Source organism: Gopherus flavomarginatus, chromosome 16, assembly GCF_025201925.1.
Source record: "Gopherus flavomarginatus isolate rGopFla2 chromosome 16, rGopFla2.mat.asm, whole genome shotgun sequence".
Taxonomy (NCBI): domain Eukaryota; kingdom Metazoa; phylum Chordata; order Testudines; family Testudinidae; genus Gopherus; species Gopherus flavomarginatus.
In genome coordinates this window covers 24,227,084-24,245,510 of record NC_066632.1, presented here as the reverse complement: position 1 = coordinate 24,245,510, position 18,427 = coordinate 24,227,084, and the positions used below count along the sequence as shown (strand labels likewise).

Here is an 18,427-nt window from a genome sequence, read left to right as displayed (position 1 = left end):
AATACAGCCTGACACCACGTCACTCACAACAGCCACTTTCGGAGGCCTCAGCTGGGGCCACACAACACCGAAGGGCCACGCGTGCCCTGTAAACATTGTGCCAGGGAAGCTGCCAACCCAGCCTCGCCGGAGAGACGGAGGGAGGGAGGGCGAGAGATTCCTGGCACAAGCCAAATGCTCAGAGAAGCAAATAAATTAAAACAGTCCCGAGAGGAGGCTGGGAAAGGCCGGTCGGTGGGGCAAGGGGACGGGGCCTTTGTACAAAAGGAACAGGCTGAAAGCTGGGCCTGGCGCTAAGGAGGTGCTGTGCCAGCTCCTGTATGGATGACCCAAGGGAGGGGATGTCAATGCCCTGTGCCGGCCCCTGCCCCCCCAGCTCGCCCAGGACTGGGGTGAGATGCTGCTTTTCAGAGAGGTGCTGGCTGGGAGGGTGGGCGTGGGGCAGCCCAGCGCCTCTGGCTGGGTTTGGAGCATGAAACAGGAGCCTGGCTCAGTGGGTGCAGGCTGGCAAGGGGGGGGGGGCAGGGGTTGGCGCCTCTCTCGGGGTGGGGGGGTGATCCCTGTCCTGCGTCTCTGCCTGAGCCATCAGGGACCAGCTTTTCTACAGCAGGGAGCACCCCGGCGTCCTGGCTCCCGGCCCCCACCAGCCCCCACACCCCTCCCAGGGCTGGGGATAGACTCCAGGCGTCCTGGCTCCCAGCCCCCCCCCCCCCGCTCTACTCATTAGACCTCACTCCCCTCCCACAGCCATGATACAACCCAGAGGGCCTGACTCCCAGCCCCACCCTTTAACCCATCAGCCCCCCACTCCCCTCCCAGAAACCCCAGTGGAACCCCGGCGTCCAGCCCCACACGCCACCCCACTCCCGCTCCCCTCACAAAAGGGTAGCAAGGAGACTGTCGCCCTCTGGTGTCTGCACAGGGCCAGTGCACCCAGTTGGGAGCCCCCAGCCGCACGGGGTGGGGGCACAGCTGTCCCCCCCCGCCGCCATGGTGCAGACAGAGAGCAGGGCGAGAGGCTTCTCCTCCCCCCTTCATGGAATGGGATGGAGACTAAAGGGGGGGCACAGGGACTGGAGGTTCAGGGCTATGGTAGCTGGATCAGATGGATTGGGGTGGGAGGGTCACCATGTGAGAGGCAGCTGCAGGTCCATCACCCCACCCCCGGTAACGTCAGCCCTCTCCCCTTGCTGCGGGTCCCTGTCTGGCCCGGGGCAGGCTGGGAACCCAAACACCTTGGCACAACACTGATCACATTTCACCGGCAAAGCTCATTACGGACAGCGACGAAGGATCCCTCCCCACCCCGGCCGTGTCCTTAAACCCCATGGCAAGGACGGGAGGATGTGGCCCGTGGGGGGGTCACAGGGCAACTGAGTGACAGAGCTGGGAACAGAACCCAGGAGTCCTGGCTCCCGGCACTGTGCTCTGACCACTAGACTCTCCCCACGCCCCTCTCAGAGCCAGGAACAGAACCCAGGAGTCCTGGCTCCCGACCCTGTGCTCTGACCACTAGACCCTCCCCACGCGCCACCCAGAGCCAGGAACAGAACCCAGGAGTCCTGGCTCCCGACCCTGTGCTCTGACCACTAGACCCCCCCACTCTTTTCCCAGAGCCAGGAACAGAACCCAGGAGTCCTGGCTCCTGGCCCTGTGCTCTGACCACTAGACCCTCCTCACGCGCCACCCACAGCCAGGAACAGAACCCAGGAGTCCTGGCTCCCGGCCCTGTGCTCTGACCACAAGACCTTCCCCACGCGCCACCCACAGCCAGGAACAGAACCCAGGAGTCCTGGCTCCCGGCCCTGTGCTCTGACCACTAGACCCCCCACTCTCTTCCCAGAGCCAGGAACAGAACCCAGGAGTCCTGGCTCCCAGCCCTGTGCTCTGACCACTAGACCCTCCCCACGCCCCTCTCAGAGCCAGGAACAGAACCCAGGAGTCCTGGCTCCTGGCCCTGTGCTCTGACCACTAGACCCCCCTCACTCTCTTCCCAGAGTCCTGGCACCCGGCCCTGTGCTCTGACCACCAGACCCTCCCCACGCCCCTCCCAGAGCCAGGAACAGAACCCAGGAGTCCTAGCTCTCAGTCTTGTGCTCTGAAAAAAGCTGCCTCTCTTTGTCCTGTGTGTTCCCATCCCCTGCCCAGCCACACGGGAGGCCTCGGGAAGATGTGCTGGCGCAGTAGGGAGGGCCAGCAGGGGCCCCGAGGAGACAGGGACAGAATGGGCCCCACCAGCAGGGGCTGAGTAATAAATAGAGCATCAAAAATACAAATTGTCCGACACTGGCCGGAGGATGGGGACGCCCGGCGTCCTGCCCAGCCAGCACCCAGGGGTGGCCTCATCTGGGCACCCGCCTCGCCAGCCGTGCCCGGAAAAGCTGGGCCCGTTGGGCCGAACGTCCCTTCAGCGTCCGGCAGGTGCCGCCCGTGCGGGATGGGCCTGTCACTGACGTTGTCCCCTGGCCACCCCCGCGTCCTTCCCCTCCAGCCCTGCGTCGGGCTCGGGCTCTGTCGCACCCGGTCCAGGTGGCCCGAGGCAGCCCGGAGCCTGCTGGGCAGGGCTCTGCAGAGGGCTGAGGCACTGGCAGTCTCCCCCTCCGCTCGGGGCTGAGCCCGAAGGCCCTGCACGGGGCAGTCCAGCGGGGCTGGCTGGCTATACCAGAGCGGTCCGAGTGTCACACCGTCCCATGCTGGCGGTGCTGCTTTTCCGGCGCAGGCCAGGCGTGGCAGCGGTGCCGTGGCCCTCGCTGGGGCAGCCATGCTGCAGGAGGATCTCGGCGCACTCCTGGCTCCCGGCTCGCCTGGCGTAGAAAAGGGCCGTGTGGCCCAACGCGTCTCGGGCCTTCACTTCGATGCCGTACTGCAGACAGAGAGGTGGGGATGAGGAGTCTGGCTCTGGACCAGAGCTAGCCTGCCCCGGAAGTGGGCATCAACCCTCTGGGGGGGGATCCCGGAGCCGGGCATCTCTATGGGATTGCCCCTCCGGCAGGTGAAATCCCGGGCTAACAAGTAGACAGGGGCACTGGGATATGCCACTGCCACGGGGGGTCCCCAGGCTGGGCGATCGGGGCTCATCACCCCCAGGGTGGGGTAAGGAGGATCCCATCTGTCCAGCTTGGGGAGCGCCCTGGGCTCTACCTGGCAGGGCAGGAGCCCTCCCTGGCTTGGACTGGCCACCCCATATAGGTCTCTGGGTACCCGCACAACCAGTGATGTCACAGCCATTTCCGGAGCAACAGGCAGTGATGTCATTGCCCAGTTTTATGACATCACTGCAGGTCAGGGTGGAGCTCTGCTATAAGCTTGCTCGTGGCTGGAATGCCCTGCAGCTGGCACCCCGGCCCCGCAGCCTGCAGTGCCGGGGGGCACATGGGCCCCTGCCAAGCTCAGGGGGAACCCAGTGTGCTGGTGCCCCTTCCCCATCTGGTCCCTGCTTGCTATGAATGAGGGCAGCGGATCCCCCAGCCCCCCAGGACCCGTGGTGCCCCAGGCAGACGGACGTACCCAGACCAGCAGCTGGGTGATGACCACATGGGGCAGGTCACAGGCCAAGTGCAGCGCTGTGCGCCGGTCCTTGTCCCCGGAGCAGGTGTTGATCAGCTCCTTGGTGCTGTGCGCCAGCAGCAGCAACACAGTGCCCAGGTCCTTCTCCTGCACGGCCCGGAACAGCTGCTGCCCCAGTGGGATCTCAGGGCTGGGGAATGGGGCCAGGAACAGCCGCTGCTCGTACTTCGCCCGGATCCATGACTCCCGCTCCTCCCTGCGGCGAGAGACGCACACGGGTGGTGATGTGTGCCCAGCGATGCAGGTAGACTGGGCAGAGACGCAGAGCCCAGAGCTGGGTACCCCACATGGATCTGCAGTGTCTGGAGCCAGGCACCCCCAGGAAACTGCAGTGCCCAGAGCTGGGTACCGCTCCCCCCCCTGGGCAAAGTCCAGAGCCGGGTACCTCCAGGGACCTGCAGTGCCCAGAACTGGGTACCCCCCAGTGCCCAACCCATGATGCCTGCAACCTCCACCCCTCAGCAGGCTGGTAATGCCCATAGCCTGGTGCCCACAGGGTCCTACTAGGTGAGAAAGGACTGTTATTTCCAGGGGCCTTTCAGCATCACCCCCTCCTCCTCCATTCCTGAGCCATTAGCTGTCGCCCCCAGGAAACACCGGCCGAGTGGCAAACCCCACAGAGGGGCTGCACTCACCCTTCTCTGCCTCTTTCCCCAGCAGCTCTTGCCCAGCCCCCCGGGGTGGGCATGGGGCTGGCACGTGTCACTCACCGGGACGACTCGCAGGTGGGTTTCCGGCGTCCCTGGGTGTTCTTCTCCCAAACGCTGTTGGCCGTCTCGTTGCCAATGGACGTCAGCACCAGGGTGAGCTCCAGGGGCCAGTCGTCGAGGTCCAGCGAGCGCACCCGTGACAGGTGGGTGCCCAGGTTTCGGTGAATGCCTGAGCACTCGATGCAGATCAGCGCCCCCAGGTTCAGGCTGGCCCAGGTGGGGTCTGGGGGAAGGGAGGGAGGAGAGTTTCCCATCAGCACCGCGGTCTGGGAGCCAGCCGCCCGCCCCCCAGGAGTGAGACTTACTCGGTGCCCCGCAGTCCACACACAGGGAATTGCCTCGGGCGTTCCGGATGGCCTGGATGGCTACCGCTTCGCTCTGGCTGTCCATCCGGGCCTGCGGGAAGCAAAGCAGGGGGGCAGTTGGCCAAACAGCTGGGATGCTGGGAGATCCCGGACCCAGGACATGGACCAGCCCCCCGAGGTGTACCCCAGCAGAAGCCGCAGGGCTCGAGGTGAGCCACGTCCAAGCTGAAACGGCCCCAGTTCTAGTCCTGGCAGACTCCCCTCTGCCTTGTGGGACATCAGTGGCATCCACCTTGGGCTCCCCCTCTGCTCAGGGGTGAATCGCTCCCTGTGAGAGGGTTCCCTGCACAGACATTAAAGACCCCAGAGAAAGGGGTTTGGCCCAGTTCCACCCCCAATGCATGTTTATGCTGGGAGCTGTACACTTTGGCCACTGTACCCCAGAAGTGGCTGCATTTCCCTCTCTGAAGGGACTGATTGATGGCAGGCAGGGCCCCGCCCAGGTGGCAGGGCAGGGCTTTGCAGGGAGTTCCCAGGCTGTCCTGGTGGCTCGGCAGCTGGATGGCAGAGAGAGGACTCTGGGAAATGCCCCAGGAGGCGGTTGGCCCTGGGGAGCAGCTGGGGCCGACATACCTTGTTTTTGCTGCTCTCACAGCACTGCAGGCTGGCCAGGATCTGGCTCTCGATTGCCTGGACCCAGGCGTCCCTCTCCTCGAAGCTGCTGGCCTCGAAGTGCCACGTCTGGCCCGTGCTCGACACGATGATGAACTCGAAGTTCTCCTCCTCTGCAGAAGGGAAAAGGAGCCCCCAGCCCGGGGGGGGTGGGAGGGAAGGGTCACCACGTGGGCACCCCACCGGAGCGACCCAATGGTTCTGAACAATCAGGCTGGGGGAGGTCTGTCTGCTGGACAAGGGGCACCAAGGCTGGGCATGAGGGGCTCCCTGCCTGGCCAAGCACCCTCTTGCTTCCAGGTTTATTTGCAGGGAGGACCCCAAACACCCCTTTAAAGGAGCTGGGGCCAGCTGGGTAGTGTCAGGAGGAAGCTGGGAGCGCCAGTGAAGTGGCACTTACCACCCCCTACTGGCCAGAGGGTGGCTGTGAGGCGGGGGAACCTGGCGGGGATGAGCGTACAAGCAGCATGCGGGCATGCAGCAAGCTGGCGGGGCAGGGGCCAATGGCAACTTGTCAGAGCAGTGCCCCTGCCTTCATCCTGTGCCAGCCAGCACTTTCGGCATTGGCTTGGAGCTTGAGACCCGGCTGTCTGCCCTGCCCCTTGCCCTAGGTACAGTCGGGCTCCTCCCCACCCCGGGTGGGGGTGGTGGCACCAGAGCCAGGAGGCCGGCGGCACCAAACGATGGAAGCACATTGACATGCATGAGTGACACCAGCCCCGCGTGACGGCCGCTGCGCGTTACCTGTTTTATAAATATTTCTTAAACTACCAAAGGTTTTTAATTTCCACATTTTGCGCTTGGCTGCCGAGAGTCCGGGGGGGGATGGCGGGAGGCGGGAGAGAATAAAGGGATATAGTCAAGAGAAAAAGCCAGAAGATGGGGATCCCACCCGGGGGGAGGGGAGGCAAAGCGCTGGTGGGGGAGGGAGGAAGCTGTGAGCAGTATGAGGCCCCCACCCCAGGAGAGGTGGGGGGCGTGGGGAGAGCTGGGCGAGGGGGTGGGGCGTGCCGGGAAGCCATTCGCAGAGCAGGAATGAAACGGCGCAGAGTCTGGCTGTCAGACTGGAGCGGTATCGCCGGGGCGTGCTGCTCTGGGCTGGGCGTGCCCCATGCCACCCTGCTCTGGGTCAGAGTCACCCTGCCCCCCGGGCTCTGTGGCAGTCCTCCCCGCCGGGGCAGGTCTCTGGGTACGTCTACACTGCAGGGGTCGAAGGTGGGCTCAAGCCAAACCCTCTCCTGTCTACACGCAAATAGCGCTAGCCCCCAGGGCTTGGATCCAGGCTCCGGACCCCCCAGGGGTGGAGGGTCCGAACCAGAGTCAAGCTGGGACCCAGGTGTCAAGCCCTGTTGCTTTGTAGTGTAGACACAGCCCCACTCGTGCCCTGGGAGCCCGTCGAAGGCGTCCAAGAGTCCCACGGGCTGACCTCTTTGTCCTCTCCATCAAGGGCCCCCGGGCCCCCCTTGCCGCCCCCCGCTCGGCTCCGGGCACCTCCTCCGAGGCCGTTCCCAGGGTGCTCTGGGGCCCCCGAGCCAGGGCTGCTGCTCACGAGGCTGCCAAGAGGCGGCTCCCTGCGTTACCGCGGTGACAGCCTCCCTCACCTTCCGCCTGCCCCGTCGACCCCTCGGTTTTCGAGGGGGTCATCAGCTTCTTTCGGCGATGCTTCTTCCTGTCAATCATGGGCGAAGGAGGCGGGTCTTTGCCGCCGGGGCTGGGGCTGGACCCCCCTTCTCCGGCCGGGGACCCCTCTGCAGAGAGACACAGGCGGGAGAAGTCACCCCACGTCCGCCCCATCTTCCGATCCCTCCGGTGCCCAGAGAACCCCACTGGCATTCTCAGGGATTGGGAGCCAGCTACCCTGCCAGGCTCTGGAGAGGGACTTCTGGGGCCCCTGGGCACGATCGGGGTTCCAGGTTCAATCTCTGGGGTCCTTGGGCAGCATCCAGCCAGGGTTTACCTGAAGCGTCAGTGCCTCCATCAGCAGAGGTCCTGCTGGGAGCCCAGCGTGCCCCACAGCCGCCACGTAACCCCCCCAGTGGCCTTCCCTGCCCCCACTCTGCTCTCCGGCCATTGGCGAGGGACGCTGGGCGCTGCAGTGGGTAGCGCCGAACCTACCCCCACCGGAGGTCTTGGCGCTGGCGGCCGAAGCGCAACGCTGGAGGGGCCTGTCCGTCTTCCCCAGGGCCTTGGCCACTTGTTCTGTCGGGATGGTCAGTGCCGCAGGGGAGAGGCTAGCTGTGGGGAGACAAAGGGAGCTGAGGGGTCTTCCCAAGGCGAAGGACCGTGGATCCAGGCGAGACAGCGTGCTGGGCCCATACGATGACATATGGACCCACACCGTGCCAGCCGGCACAAGGAGCAATCCACCGGGCCACTAGGTGTCACTGTTGGGCTGTGTTAGACAGCTGGGCATTGGGCTCAGCCTGGGGGGACCCAGAGTCACCCTAGAATGCCAGACCCTCCAGGGGCACCTAGCCCGGCCTCCCTCCCCAGAGAGAGCCAGGCCCCTTCGTGCCCTTCCATCTGCCTCCCTCAGTGTGCCAGCCTCCCCTACGCACACGAGTGTCAGGCTCCCTGCCTCCCTCACTTCCCTGGGGGTGCCAGGCTGCCCACCACCCACGGTCCAGGTGCTGGCACCCCGGCTGGGTCCCCGCACAGAGCTAGGCCCTGCGGTCACTTACCACCACCCTCGGGCGCCTGCCCCCCACTCACATCCCGCACCAGGCCGTTGATGCTGGAGGAGGGGCTGCAGGCGGAGATGGCCCTGGGGGGGCGCTTGCCAGGCACCTTGACAGTGGTGCGCAGAAGATCCATCACCTTCCCGTGGGTGCTGTGAATGTAATCCTAGGGGGAGGGAGGAGACGGGGAGTCACCGCAAAGCCCCCGTGGAGCGAACTCCACCTCTCTCCGCCCTGCATGCCCATCTCCAGTCCCATACAATGGGGCAGCGTCCCCTCTCCCATGGCGGGATGGTGCAGATTGGGCACCTGGTCCTGAGTGCTGGCACTCAGCGGGCAGAGGGAGATGGGGAAACCAGGAGAGCCGCTGAATGAGCCACAGCTGGCGAGGGATCTGGGTGCTCAGCCGCTTCTCAGCCGGGCAGGGCCCTGGCGCGGGGGGCATGGCCAGGCACTTACGTTGGTGCTGGGGTGGTAGAAGAGAAGCCCGTTGCTGGACAGGGTCACATATTTCTTCTTCCACTCCTTGTTGAGGGAATTGCCACTGCGTTTCAGCAGGAAGTTCTGGGGAGAGTGGGGCAGGTTAGCCAAGGCCAGGGGAGGGGGCACGGGGTTCCTCCAGGCTTCTGCCCACATCAGGGGAGGCTAGCGGGGTGACTTGGGGTGCAGCTCACAGCCCGGGGGAGTGCTCAGTGTGAGCCCCAAGGACCTTGTGTCCCAGAGACCAAGCGAGTGCAGTTCCCCCTCCCATACTCTATGGTGATGGCGCCACCCCTGGAGTGACCCCATCCCTGGAGTGACACTGGGCCTCGTCCCACGGTGAGCAAGGGGGGCTGCCGGTCATTTATGGAGCCCGCCCAGCCCTGAGCCACCTTCTCCCGCCTGGCCTCGGCATGGGTGTGGGATGAACCCTGTGCCCTTCCCAGGGCTGCCGGCCTGGGGTCGCAGAGTGCATTATCCATGCCAAGGAGCCTCCCTCCTTTTGACAGAGGGGGAAACTGAGGCACAGAGCAAGACTGTGCCAGGTGCCAGGTCACCCAGCTGGTCAGTGGCTGAGCTTGGAATAAAACCCCGGTTGGCTGGGTCTCAGTCCAGTGCTCCGTGCACTAGGGGCCACCACCTCCTTTCAGGGACCCCACAGCCGGTATCCAGCCGTGACCACGGCTGTGGGTCATCCTGCATTCGGCCCAGGCTGGATGTGGCACGGCCCCGAGCCTCAGCGTGGCAGGAGCTGCTGCCCGCGGGAGGTTCCCTGCGTTGATAGCTCACCCGTGCTCGCTGGACACCCCTCGCCCTCTGCCCAGCGCAGGATTGCAGACCTGGTCACCGCAGCGCGCTGGCTGCGGCCGGATCCCCACGGAGCTGTGATCTGAGCTCCCTGATCCGTCCCCACCAGCGCTGGTGGGGATGGAGAGGCTCAGCGGGTAGATTACAGCCAATGCCACTTACTCCCTGGCATCTGGGCAGTCAGCCGCCCCGGGAGGGCCAGGGAGGTGGAGACAGTGTTTGTCCGTGTGTGCGGTGGGCTGGCTGGGTGCCGGGACTGCTCCCCCCGAGTCGGGGTCAGACCCCTCGCTGGACATGCACAAATACCAGGGAGGCTGGGCTGAAGCCATCAGAGCTGTGTGCATCCCCGTGTGTGTTCCTGGGCGGGCATGCATGTGTTGGGTGGTGTGTATGTGTGTGCTGGGCGTGTGTGTGTTTGCTGGGTGTGTGTGTGTGTGCACTTGAGGATGTCCCTGTTGCAAAGGAAAATCCTAGGGGCACCTCTCGGGCACTAGGGGGGGGATGCCAGCTGCCACGGGGCGAGGTGGCCGGGTCCCGGCTGTGCCCACTGCTCTCACCTGTTTAATTGGGATAGCGCGGCCGCTGCCTGTGCTGTCCCCTCTGCTGTCCAGGCTCCTCTTCTCCGAATCGCTGCCCCGGCGGTTCTGCAACGCGACAAGGAGCCCTCAGCAAAAGGAACACGGTCCTCGGGCGCACCACTGAGCCGCCCCCAGGATACACCGCTGTCCCGCCCCCAGGGGGTGCCACTGAGCTGTCCCAGCCCCAGGGGGTGCCACTGAGCTGTCTGAGAGCCAAACCCACATGCCCGTGCCCCACCTTCCCATGCGTTCCCAATCCCCGGCAACGGTGGGGCGTGGCTGCAGCCCACAGCGGCACGTGGCCAGCAGTGGCACGGGACTCTGGGGAACGGCACCATTCGACGTGCCCAGGCGGGAGCTCCGGAGATGGGGGGGGGGCTCACCGTGAAGAGGCTGGTGCGGCGCTTGGCCCCGCGGTGCAGGGAGCTGGGGGTGCCGATCCCGACCGAGCCTTCGCTCCGCAGCTCGCGGTGGCTGATGTTGGGTGTAGACGGCAAGGAAGAGGAGTAATCGCTCGCGTGGCCTCCATTACTGGCCTGGAAAAGAGCCCCGGGCACCGGGCATCAGTGTCCCACTGCCCGGAGCCACCCATTGCCCACGGGCCCCGTTCCCCCTGGGCCATGGAAATGCTCCCCTCTGACGACTCCTTCTCCCTGACGGGCTGAGGGCCAAGGAGTGCAGTGAACATGTGGGGGGTTAGGGGTTAGAGGGGCAGGGGCGGAGCCAGGGCTCCTCAGATCTCTCCCCAGCTCTGGGAAGGGAGTAGGGCCTAGTGGTTAAAGCAGTGGGGACTGGGAGTTAGGACTCCTGACTTTTATTCTCTGCCTATAACCCCCCGCCCCCGGACACACACTCTCCCAGGGCCAGGGCAGTGCCAGCTCTGCCTATAACCCCCAAGGCCAGGGCAGTGCCAGCTCTACCTATGCCCCCCCAGGGCAATGCCAGCTCTGCCTATGCCCCCCCATCCAGGGCAGTGTCAGCTTTGCCTATTCCCCCCCTCCAGGCCAGGGCAGTGCCAGCTCTGTCTGTACCCCCCCCAGGGCCGTGCTTATCCCAGTTGTCTCGGTCCAGCGGGCAGATCGAGCAGGCCTGGGCATTGCGGTGCCGTTGGGGCTGGAACTGTCCCTGTTGTACAGACAAAACTACACAGGATCTTTTCAGGGGGCAAGACAAAGTCGCCACATTTATTATGATAACTATTTGATTTATGACCAAAAACTAATATCTTAATTCTTATACACACACATTATACCTAATACCTATACACACGCACATTCACACACACACACACACACACACACATCAGATGTTTTGCAGCTGCTGCATAGTTACCAGTCCTGGAAATAGCTTGAGTTCGTGGCTTGATTTTGCAGCTTGGGTTCGTAGCTTGTGGCAGCAACTGGCCAGGAAAGGACGAGCTGGGTCTCTGTTGGGCCTGCACCGATGCCGTTCCATGTTGGCAGCAGAACGTTATCCTCCAAAGTCTCCCATCTCATCCATCCTTTTTGCAGGCTTTAGTTTGAATCCAGAGTCTATAGGTCTTGCTGTGTCAGGCTGCCTCTGGGTTTGGTGATTGATCCCCCGTCAATTGCAGGCGACTTTCAGCCTGGGACCTGGCTTTGATCTTCCTTCTATTGTACCTTTTCTTCTTAGGGTGGACTCCTCTTACTTTGTTAGGGCTCTTGTCTGCATCTTCAACCGGTGGGGTTTGAACTCTATTTCATCAGGATACCTCAGTCACACATTTAAACTAAACTAATACGATTACAGCAGGGTTTGCAAACATGAAGGTTGGAGGAAGCTTTTACAAAATGGAGTTTAAAAATGGAGTTTGAATTACAATATGGTAAACATTGAACAGAAGTTACAATGTAGGCAAGTGTAGTGAATGGTGAACAGACGAACTGATAAATGAAATTGTTTTTAATTGTTCACTTTATTAATGTAACGTCTGTTCACCATTCACTACACTTGCCTACATTGTAACTTCTGTTCAATGTTTACCATATTGTAATTCAAACTCCATTTTAAAATGCTCACTCCATTTTGTAAAAGCTTCCTCCAACCTTCATGTTTGCAAACCCTGCTGTAATCGTATTAGTTTAGTTTAAATGTGTGACTGAGGTATGGGTGGATGATGGAATCAACCTCCAGCCCCAGCCTGTCCTGATGAAATAGAGTTCAAACCCCACCGGCTGAAGATGCAGACAAGAGCCCTAACAAAGGAAGAGGAGTCCACCCTAAAGAGAAAAGGTACAATAGAAGGAAGATCAAAGCCAGGTCCCAGGCTGAAAGTCATGCCTGCAATTGACGGGTGATCAATCACCAAACCCAGAGGCAGCGTAACACAGCAAGACCTATAGGGCTTGTCTACATCAGAAAGTTGCAGCGCTGGTGAGGGGGTTACAGCGCTGCAACTTAGGAGGTGTACACATCTGCAGGGCACCACCAGCGCTGCAACTCCCTGTTTGCAGCGCTGGCCGTACTCCCGTTTTGTCTCGGGTGTAGAGGATCCAGCGCTGGTGATCCAGCGCTGGTAATCAAGTATAGACACTTACCAGCGCTTTTCTTGACCTCCGTGGAATAAGCAGGTATCCCAGCATACCTGAGGAAGCCTCTGGTAATCAAGCTGGTCTCCTTCCCCGGCTTGCTCTCGCGTTCCCCGAACCCCGAGCAAGCAGGTCTCCTTCCCTGCGGTTTGCTGGGTGGTTCCGGGAAGGCGAGAGCAAACCGGGGAAGGAGACCAGCTTCGCCGCGGTTTGCTCTCGCGTTCCGGGAACCCCCCTGCAAACCGCAGGGAAGGAGACCTGCTTGCTCGGGGAACGCGAGAGCAAACCGCGGCGAAGCTGGTCTCCTTCCCCGGTTTGCTCTCGCGTTCCCCGAACCCCGAGCAAGCAGGTCTCCTTCCCTGCGGTTTGCAGGGTGGTTCGGGGAACGCGAGAGCAAACCGCGGCGAAGCTGGTCTCCTTCCCCGGTTTGCTCTCTCGTTCCCTGAACCCCCGAGCAAGCAGGTCTCCTTCCCTGCGGTTTGCAGGGTGGTTCGGGGAACGCGAGAGCAAACCGGGAAAGGAGACCAGCTTCGCCGCGGTTTGCTCTCGCGTTCCCCGAACAAGCAGGTCTCCTTCCCTGCGGTTTGCAGGGTGGTTCGGGGAACGCGAGAGCAAACCGCGGCGAAGCTGGTCTCCTTTCCCGGTTTGCTCTCGCGTTCCCCGAACCCCCCTTGAAGCCGCCCAACAGCGCTGCAGTGTGGCCACATCTAACACCACTTGCAGCGCTGGTTGCTGTAAGTGTGGCCACTCTGCAGCGCTGGCCCTATACAGCTGTACTAATACAGCTGTAACAACCAGCGCTGCAAAATTTTAGATGTAGACATGGCCTAGACTCTGGATTCAAACTAAAGCCTGCAAAAAGGATGGGTGAGATGGGAGACTTTGGAGGGTAACATTCTGCTGCCAACATGGAAGGGCATCGGTGCAGGCCCAACAGAGACCCAGCTCGTCCTTGTGCCCGGCTTTCCTGGCCAGTTAGCTGCCACAAGCTACGAACCCAAGCTGCAAAATCAAGCCACGAACTCAAGCTATCTTCAGGACTGGTAACTATGCAGCAGCTGCAGAACATCTGATGTGTGTGTGTGTGTGTGTGTGAATGTGTGTGTATAGGTATTAGGTATAATGTGTGTGTATAAGGATTAAAATATTAGTTATTGGTCATAAATCAAATTGTTATCATGATAAATGTGGCGTCTTTGTCTTGCCTCCTGAAAAGATCCTGTGTAGTTTTGTCTGTACAACATCCCGCCGTCGGCTCCGTGAAGGGGGCTGCAGGCCTGGAGGCGGCTGGGGCTGGGGAGGGGGCACCCCTGGTGCTGCGGTGCCCCCTGCGGGCCGTACCTGCCCAGGGTGGATCCCGCCCACGGGGGTGGAGGCAGCCGAGTGACTGGGGGTGCTGGGCAGGGACTTGCAGGAGGCCAGGAGCTGCTGCTGCTTCTTCAGAGTCACGACCTTCTGGGCGACTGGGAGGGGAAGGAAAGTCCTATGAGAGACAGGGAACCACGCAGACCCCCCTGGGGGAGAGCCCACCCCAGCCACGGTTAGAGGGACCCCCCTGGGGGAGAGCCCACCCCAGCCACAGTTAGAGGGACCCCCCTGGGGGAGAGCCCGCCCCAGCCACGGTTAGAGGGACCCCCCTGGGGGAGAGCCCACCCCAGCCACAGTTAGAGGGACCCCCCTGGGGGAGAGCCCACCCCAGCCACAGTTAGAGACCCCCTGGGGGAGAGCCTGCCCCAGCCATGGTTAGAGGGACCCTCCAGGGGGAAAGCCCACCCCAGCCAAGGTCATGGGGACCTACCAGGGGGAGAGCCTGCCCCAGCCACAGGGACCCCCAGGGAGACAGACCATCCCAGCCACAGCCACTGGGACCCCCCCGGGGGAGAGCCCACCCCAGCCACGGCCATGGGGACCCCTAGGGGGAACAAACCATCCCAGCCACAGGGATCCATGGGGGAACAGACCACGCCAGCCCAGCCACGCCAGCCCCACAAGGGCCAGGCCTTGCCCGTGGCAGACCGGGAAGGAGCAGCTCAGACCCCCCCGGCCGGCGGTTACCTTCACTGAAGACCCGGTCGACGTTGAGGCCGTAGGTGGCGCAGGTCTCGTAGTAGAGGCAGCGTTTCATGTCGCTGCAGAGCGCCCGGGCCTGCGGGTCCTCGATCACCCGGGGGTTGGTGGAGTTGATCTTGTCTGGGGGACGGGAGAGAGAACGGCCCCGTCTCACCCGGACGGACAGACGGACGGGATGGGCGGGCACCACCCAGCTCCACACCACCGCCCCCTTCTGGCGGCCGGGCGCTGCCCCCCACGAGGCTCCTCGGGGCAGGGATCAAGTCACGAGCCGGGCGGCCGGCCAGGGATGGGGAAAAACACCCCAGAGTGACAGCGTGCGAAGGGTTAACGCCCAATGCACCAGATACAGCTCCGGCCTCTGGATCCTGGGGGCCATCGGGGCCAGCTCTGACTCCGAGGGGAGAGCGCCCCCTAGTGATCCCCGCCCCGCTCCCCGCACCACAGCGCCCCCTAGTGACCCCCGCCCCGCTCCCCGCACCACAGCGCCCCCTAGTGATCCCCGCCCTGCTCCCTGCGGCACAGCGCCCCCTAGTGACCCCCGCCCCGCTCCCTGCACCACAGCACCCCCTAGTGATCCCCGCCCCACTCCCTGCACCACAGCGCCCCCTAGTGATCCCCACCCTGCTCCCTGCGGCACAGCGCCCCCTAGTAACCCCCGCCCCACTCCCTGCACCACAGCACCCCCTAGTGATCCCCGCCCCGCTCCCTGCACCACAGCGCCCCCTAGTGATCCCCGCCCCGCTCCCTACACCACAGCGCCCCCTAGTGATCCCCGCCCCGCTCCCTGCACCACAGCGCCCCCTAGTGATCCCCGCCCCGCTCCCTGCACCACAGCGCCCCCTAGTGACCCTCACCCCGCTCCCTGCACCACAGCGCCCCCTAGTGACCACCGCCCCGCTACCTGCACCACAGCGCCCCCTAGTGACCCCCGCCCCGCTCCCTGCACCACAGCGCCCCCTAGTGACCCCCGCCCCGCTCCCTGCACCACAGCGCCCCCTAGTGACCCCCGCCCCGCTCCCTGCACCACAGCACCCCCTAGTGATCCCCGCCCCGCTCCCTGCACCACAGCGCCCCCTAGTGATCCCCGCCCTGCTCCCTGCACCACAGCGCCCCCTAGTGACCCTCACCCCGCTCCCTGCACCACAGCGCCCCCTAGTGATCCCCGCCCCGCTCTCTGCACCACAGCGCCCCCTAGTGACCCCCGCCCCGCTCCCTGCGGCACAGCGCCCCCTAGTGACCCCCACCCCGCTCCCTGCACCACAGCGCCCCGTAGTGACCCCCGCCCTGCTCCCTAAACCATAGCGCCCCACAGTGACCCCCGCCCCGCTCCCTGCACCACAGCGCCCCCTAGTGACCCCCGCCCCGCTCCCTGCACCACAGCACCCCCTAGTGATCCCCGCCCCACTCCCTGCACCACAGCGCCCCCTAGTGATCCCCGCCCCGCTCCCTGCACCACAGCGCCCCCTAGTGACCCCCGCCCCGCTCCCTGCACCACAGCGCCCCCTAGTAACCCCCGCCCCGCTCCCTGCACCACAGCGCCCCCTAGTGACCCCCACCCCGCTCCCTGCGGCACAGCGCCCCCTAGTAACCCCCGCCCCACTCCCTGCACCACAGCGCCCCCTAGTGACCCTCACCCCGCTCCCTGCACCACAGCGCCCCCTAGTGACCCCCGCCCCGCTCCCTGCACCACAGCGCCCCCTAGTAACCCCCGCCCCGCTCCCTGCACCACAGCGCCCCCTAGTGACCCCCGCCCCACTCCCTGCACCACAGCGCCCCCTAGTAACCTCCACCCCACTCCCTGCACCACAGCGCCCCCTAGTAACTCCCGCCCCGCTCCCTGCGGCACAGCGCCCCCTAGTGACCCCCGCCCCGCTCCCTGCGGCACAGCGCCCCTTAGTAACCCCCGCCCCACTCCCTGCACCACAGCGCCCCCTAGTGACCCCCACCCCGCTCCCTACACCACAGCGCCCCCTAGTGACCGCCGCCCCGCTCCCTGCGGCACAGCGCCCCCTAGTAACCCCCGTCCCGCTCCCTGCACCACAGCGCCCCCTAGTAACTCCCGCCCCGCTCCCTGCACCACAGCGCCCCCTAGTGACCCCCCGCCCCGCTCCCTGCACCACAGCGCCCCCTAGTGACCCCCGCCCCACTCCCTGCACCACAGCGCCCCCTAGTGACCCCCGCCCCGCTCCCTGCGGCACAGCGCCCCCTAGTAGCCCCCGCCCCACTCCCTGCACCACAGCGCCCCCTAGTAACTCCCGCCCCGCTCCCTGCACCACAGCGCCCCCTAGTAACTCCCGCCCCGCTCCCTGCACCACAGCGCCCCCTAGTGACCCCCGCCCCGCTCCCTGCACCACAGCGCCCCCTAGTAACTCCCGCCCCGCTCCCTGCACCACAGCGCCCCCTAGTGACCCCCGCCCCGCTCCCTGCACCACAGCGCCCCCTAGTGACCCCCGCCCCACTCCCTGCACCACAGCGCCCCCTAGTGACCCCCGCCCCGCTCCCTGCACCACAGCGCCCCCTAGTGACCCCCGCCCCACTCCCTGCACCACAGCGCCCCCTAGTGACCCCCGCCCCGCTCCCTGCGGCACAGCGCCCCCTAGTAGCCCCCGCTCCGCTCCCTGCACCACAGCGCCCCCTAGTGACCCTCGCCCCGCTCCCTGCGGCACAGCGCCCCCTAGTAACTCCCGCCCCACTCCCTGCACCACAGCGCCCCCTAGTGACCCCCGCCCCGCTCCCTGCGGCACAGCGCCCCCTAGTGACCCCCGCCCTGCTCCCTGCAGCACAGTGCCCCCTAGTGATCCCCGCCCCGCTCCCTGCGGCACAGTGCCCCCTAGTGATCCCTGCCCCCCTCCCTGCACCACAGCGCCCCCTAGTGACCCCCGCCCCGCTCCCTGCACCACAGTGCCCCCTAGTGATCCCCACCCCACTCCCTGCACCACAGCGCCCCCTAGTGATCCCGATCCCCGCCCCCCTCCCTGCATCACAGTGCCCCTAGTAACCCTGCCCCGCTCCCTGCACCACAGCGCCCCCTAGCGATGCCCTGCCCTGCTCCCTGCAGCACAGCGCCCTCTAGTGACCCCTGCCCCACTTCCTGCACCACAGCGCCCTCTAGTGACCCGCACCCCGCTCCCTGCAGCACAGCACCCCCTAGTGACCCCTGCCCCACTCCCTGTACCACAGCGCCCCTTAGTGATGCCCTGCCGCGCTCCCTGTGGCACAGTGCCCCCTAGTGACCCCCGCCCGACTCCCTGCAGCAGTGCCTCCTAGTGACCCCCACCCTGCTCCCTGTGTACAGCGCCCCCTAGTGACCCCTCCCCCACTCCCTCCACCACAGCACCCCATAATGATGCCCTGCCCATCTCCCTGCACCACAGTGCCCCCTAGTGACTCCTGCCCTGCTCCCCGCGGCACAGCACCCCCTCTACTGACCCCCGACCCGCTCCCTGCACCACAGCGCCCCCTAGTGACCTCCGCCCTGCTCCCTGCAGCACAGCACCCCCTAGTGACCCCCGCCCTGCTCCCTGCACCACAGCGCCCCCCGCTGAGCCCTCCCCCATTGCAGCCCCCTGGGATTCCGCAGATATCCACCACCTACATCGTGACGGCCTGCAGTGAGCGCTCACTCTGGGTGTGCCACCTTCCCTGCCCCTCCCCGGGACCCCAGCCCTGCCCATGCCCCACTCACCCTGCGTGCCCACCAGGGCCACGGCCACCTCTGAGGGGCTGCGGTAGCTGGTCAGGAGGTTGTAGTACTGGGAGACCTCTTGGAAGCTGTCTTCATTCTCCAAGCTGAACACAAAGATCACGGCATCCACCCAGCTGGCAAACTGTGTGTGTGGGGGGAGAGCAGGAAGGGGGGTTGGCCCTCTGTGCCGGGGGGAAGGGTCCCCAACACACAACCAGGGAACCCCCACCCCCGGCCTTGAGGCCAGAGCTGTGGGGGTGTCTTCGGAGTGGAGACCCTGGGAGACAGGGATCAGCCATGGGAGCATCCAGTGTCCTGCGATA

At 64.6% G+C, this 18,427-nt stretch overlaps 1 protein-coding gene across 6 annotated transcripts in view; it reads right to left on the bottom strand.

Moving 5' to 3' along the window:
- Positions 1–1,055: 1,055 nt before the first annotated feature.
- AGAP2 (ArfGAP with GTPase domain, ankyrin repeat and PH domain 2) overlaps positions 1,056–18,427 on the bottom strand; it is a 60,337-nt gene continuing 42,965 nt past the window's right edge. For 2 of the 6 annotated variants that reach the window (XM_050925277.1, XM_050925273.1), the window contains exons 5-21: positions 18,105–18,246; positions 14,402–14,536; positions 13,688–13,809; positions 10,181–10,333; positions 9,777–9,863; positions 8,392–8,496; positions 7,936–8,098; positions 7,370–7,489; positions 6,856–7,002; positions 5,999–6,058; positions 5,216–5,367; positions 4,583–4,673; positions 4,278–4,500; positions 3,508–3,763; positions 2,009–2,863; positions 1,596–1,645; positions 1,056–1,440 (exon numbers count right to left, since the gene is read on the bottom strand). In XM_050925277.1, the coding sequence (XP_050781234.1) occupies positions 2,657–2,863; positions 3,508–3,763; positions 4,278–4,500; positions 4,583–4,673; positions 5,216–5,367; positions 5,999–6,058; positions 6,856–7,002; positions 7,370–7,489; positions 7,936–8,098; positions 8,392–8,496; positions 9,777–9,863; positions 10,181–10,333; positions 13,688–13,809; positions 14,402–14,536; positions 18,105–18,246 (2,163 nt within the window). In that variant the 3' untranslated portion in view covers positions 1,056–1,440; positions 1,596–1,645; positions 2,009–2,656. The other 4 variants (XM_050925278.1, XM_050925276.1, XM_050925274.1 and 1 more) reach the window with 3 other exon arrangements.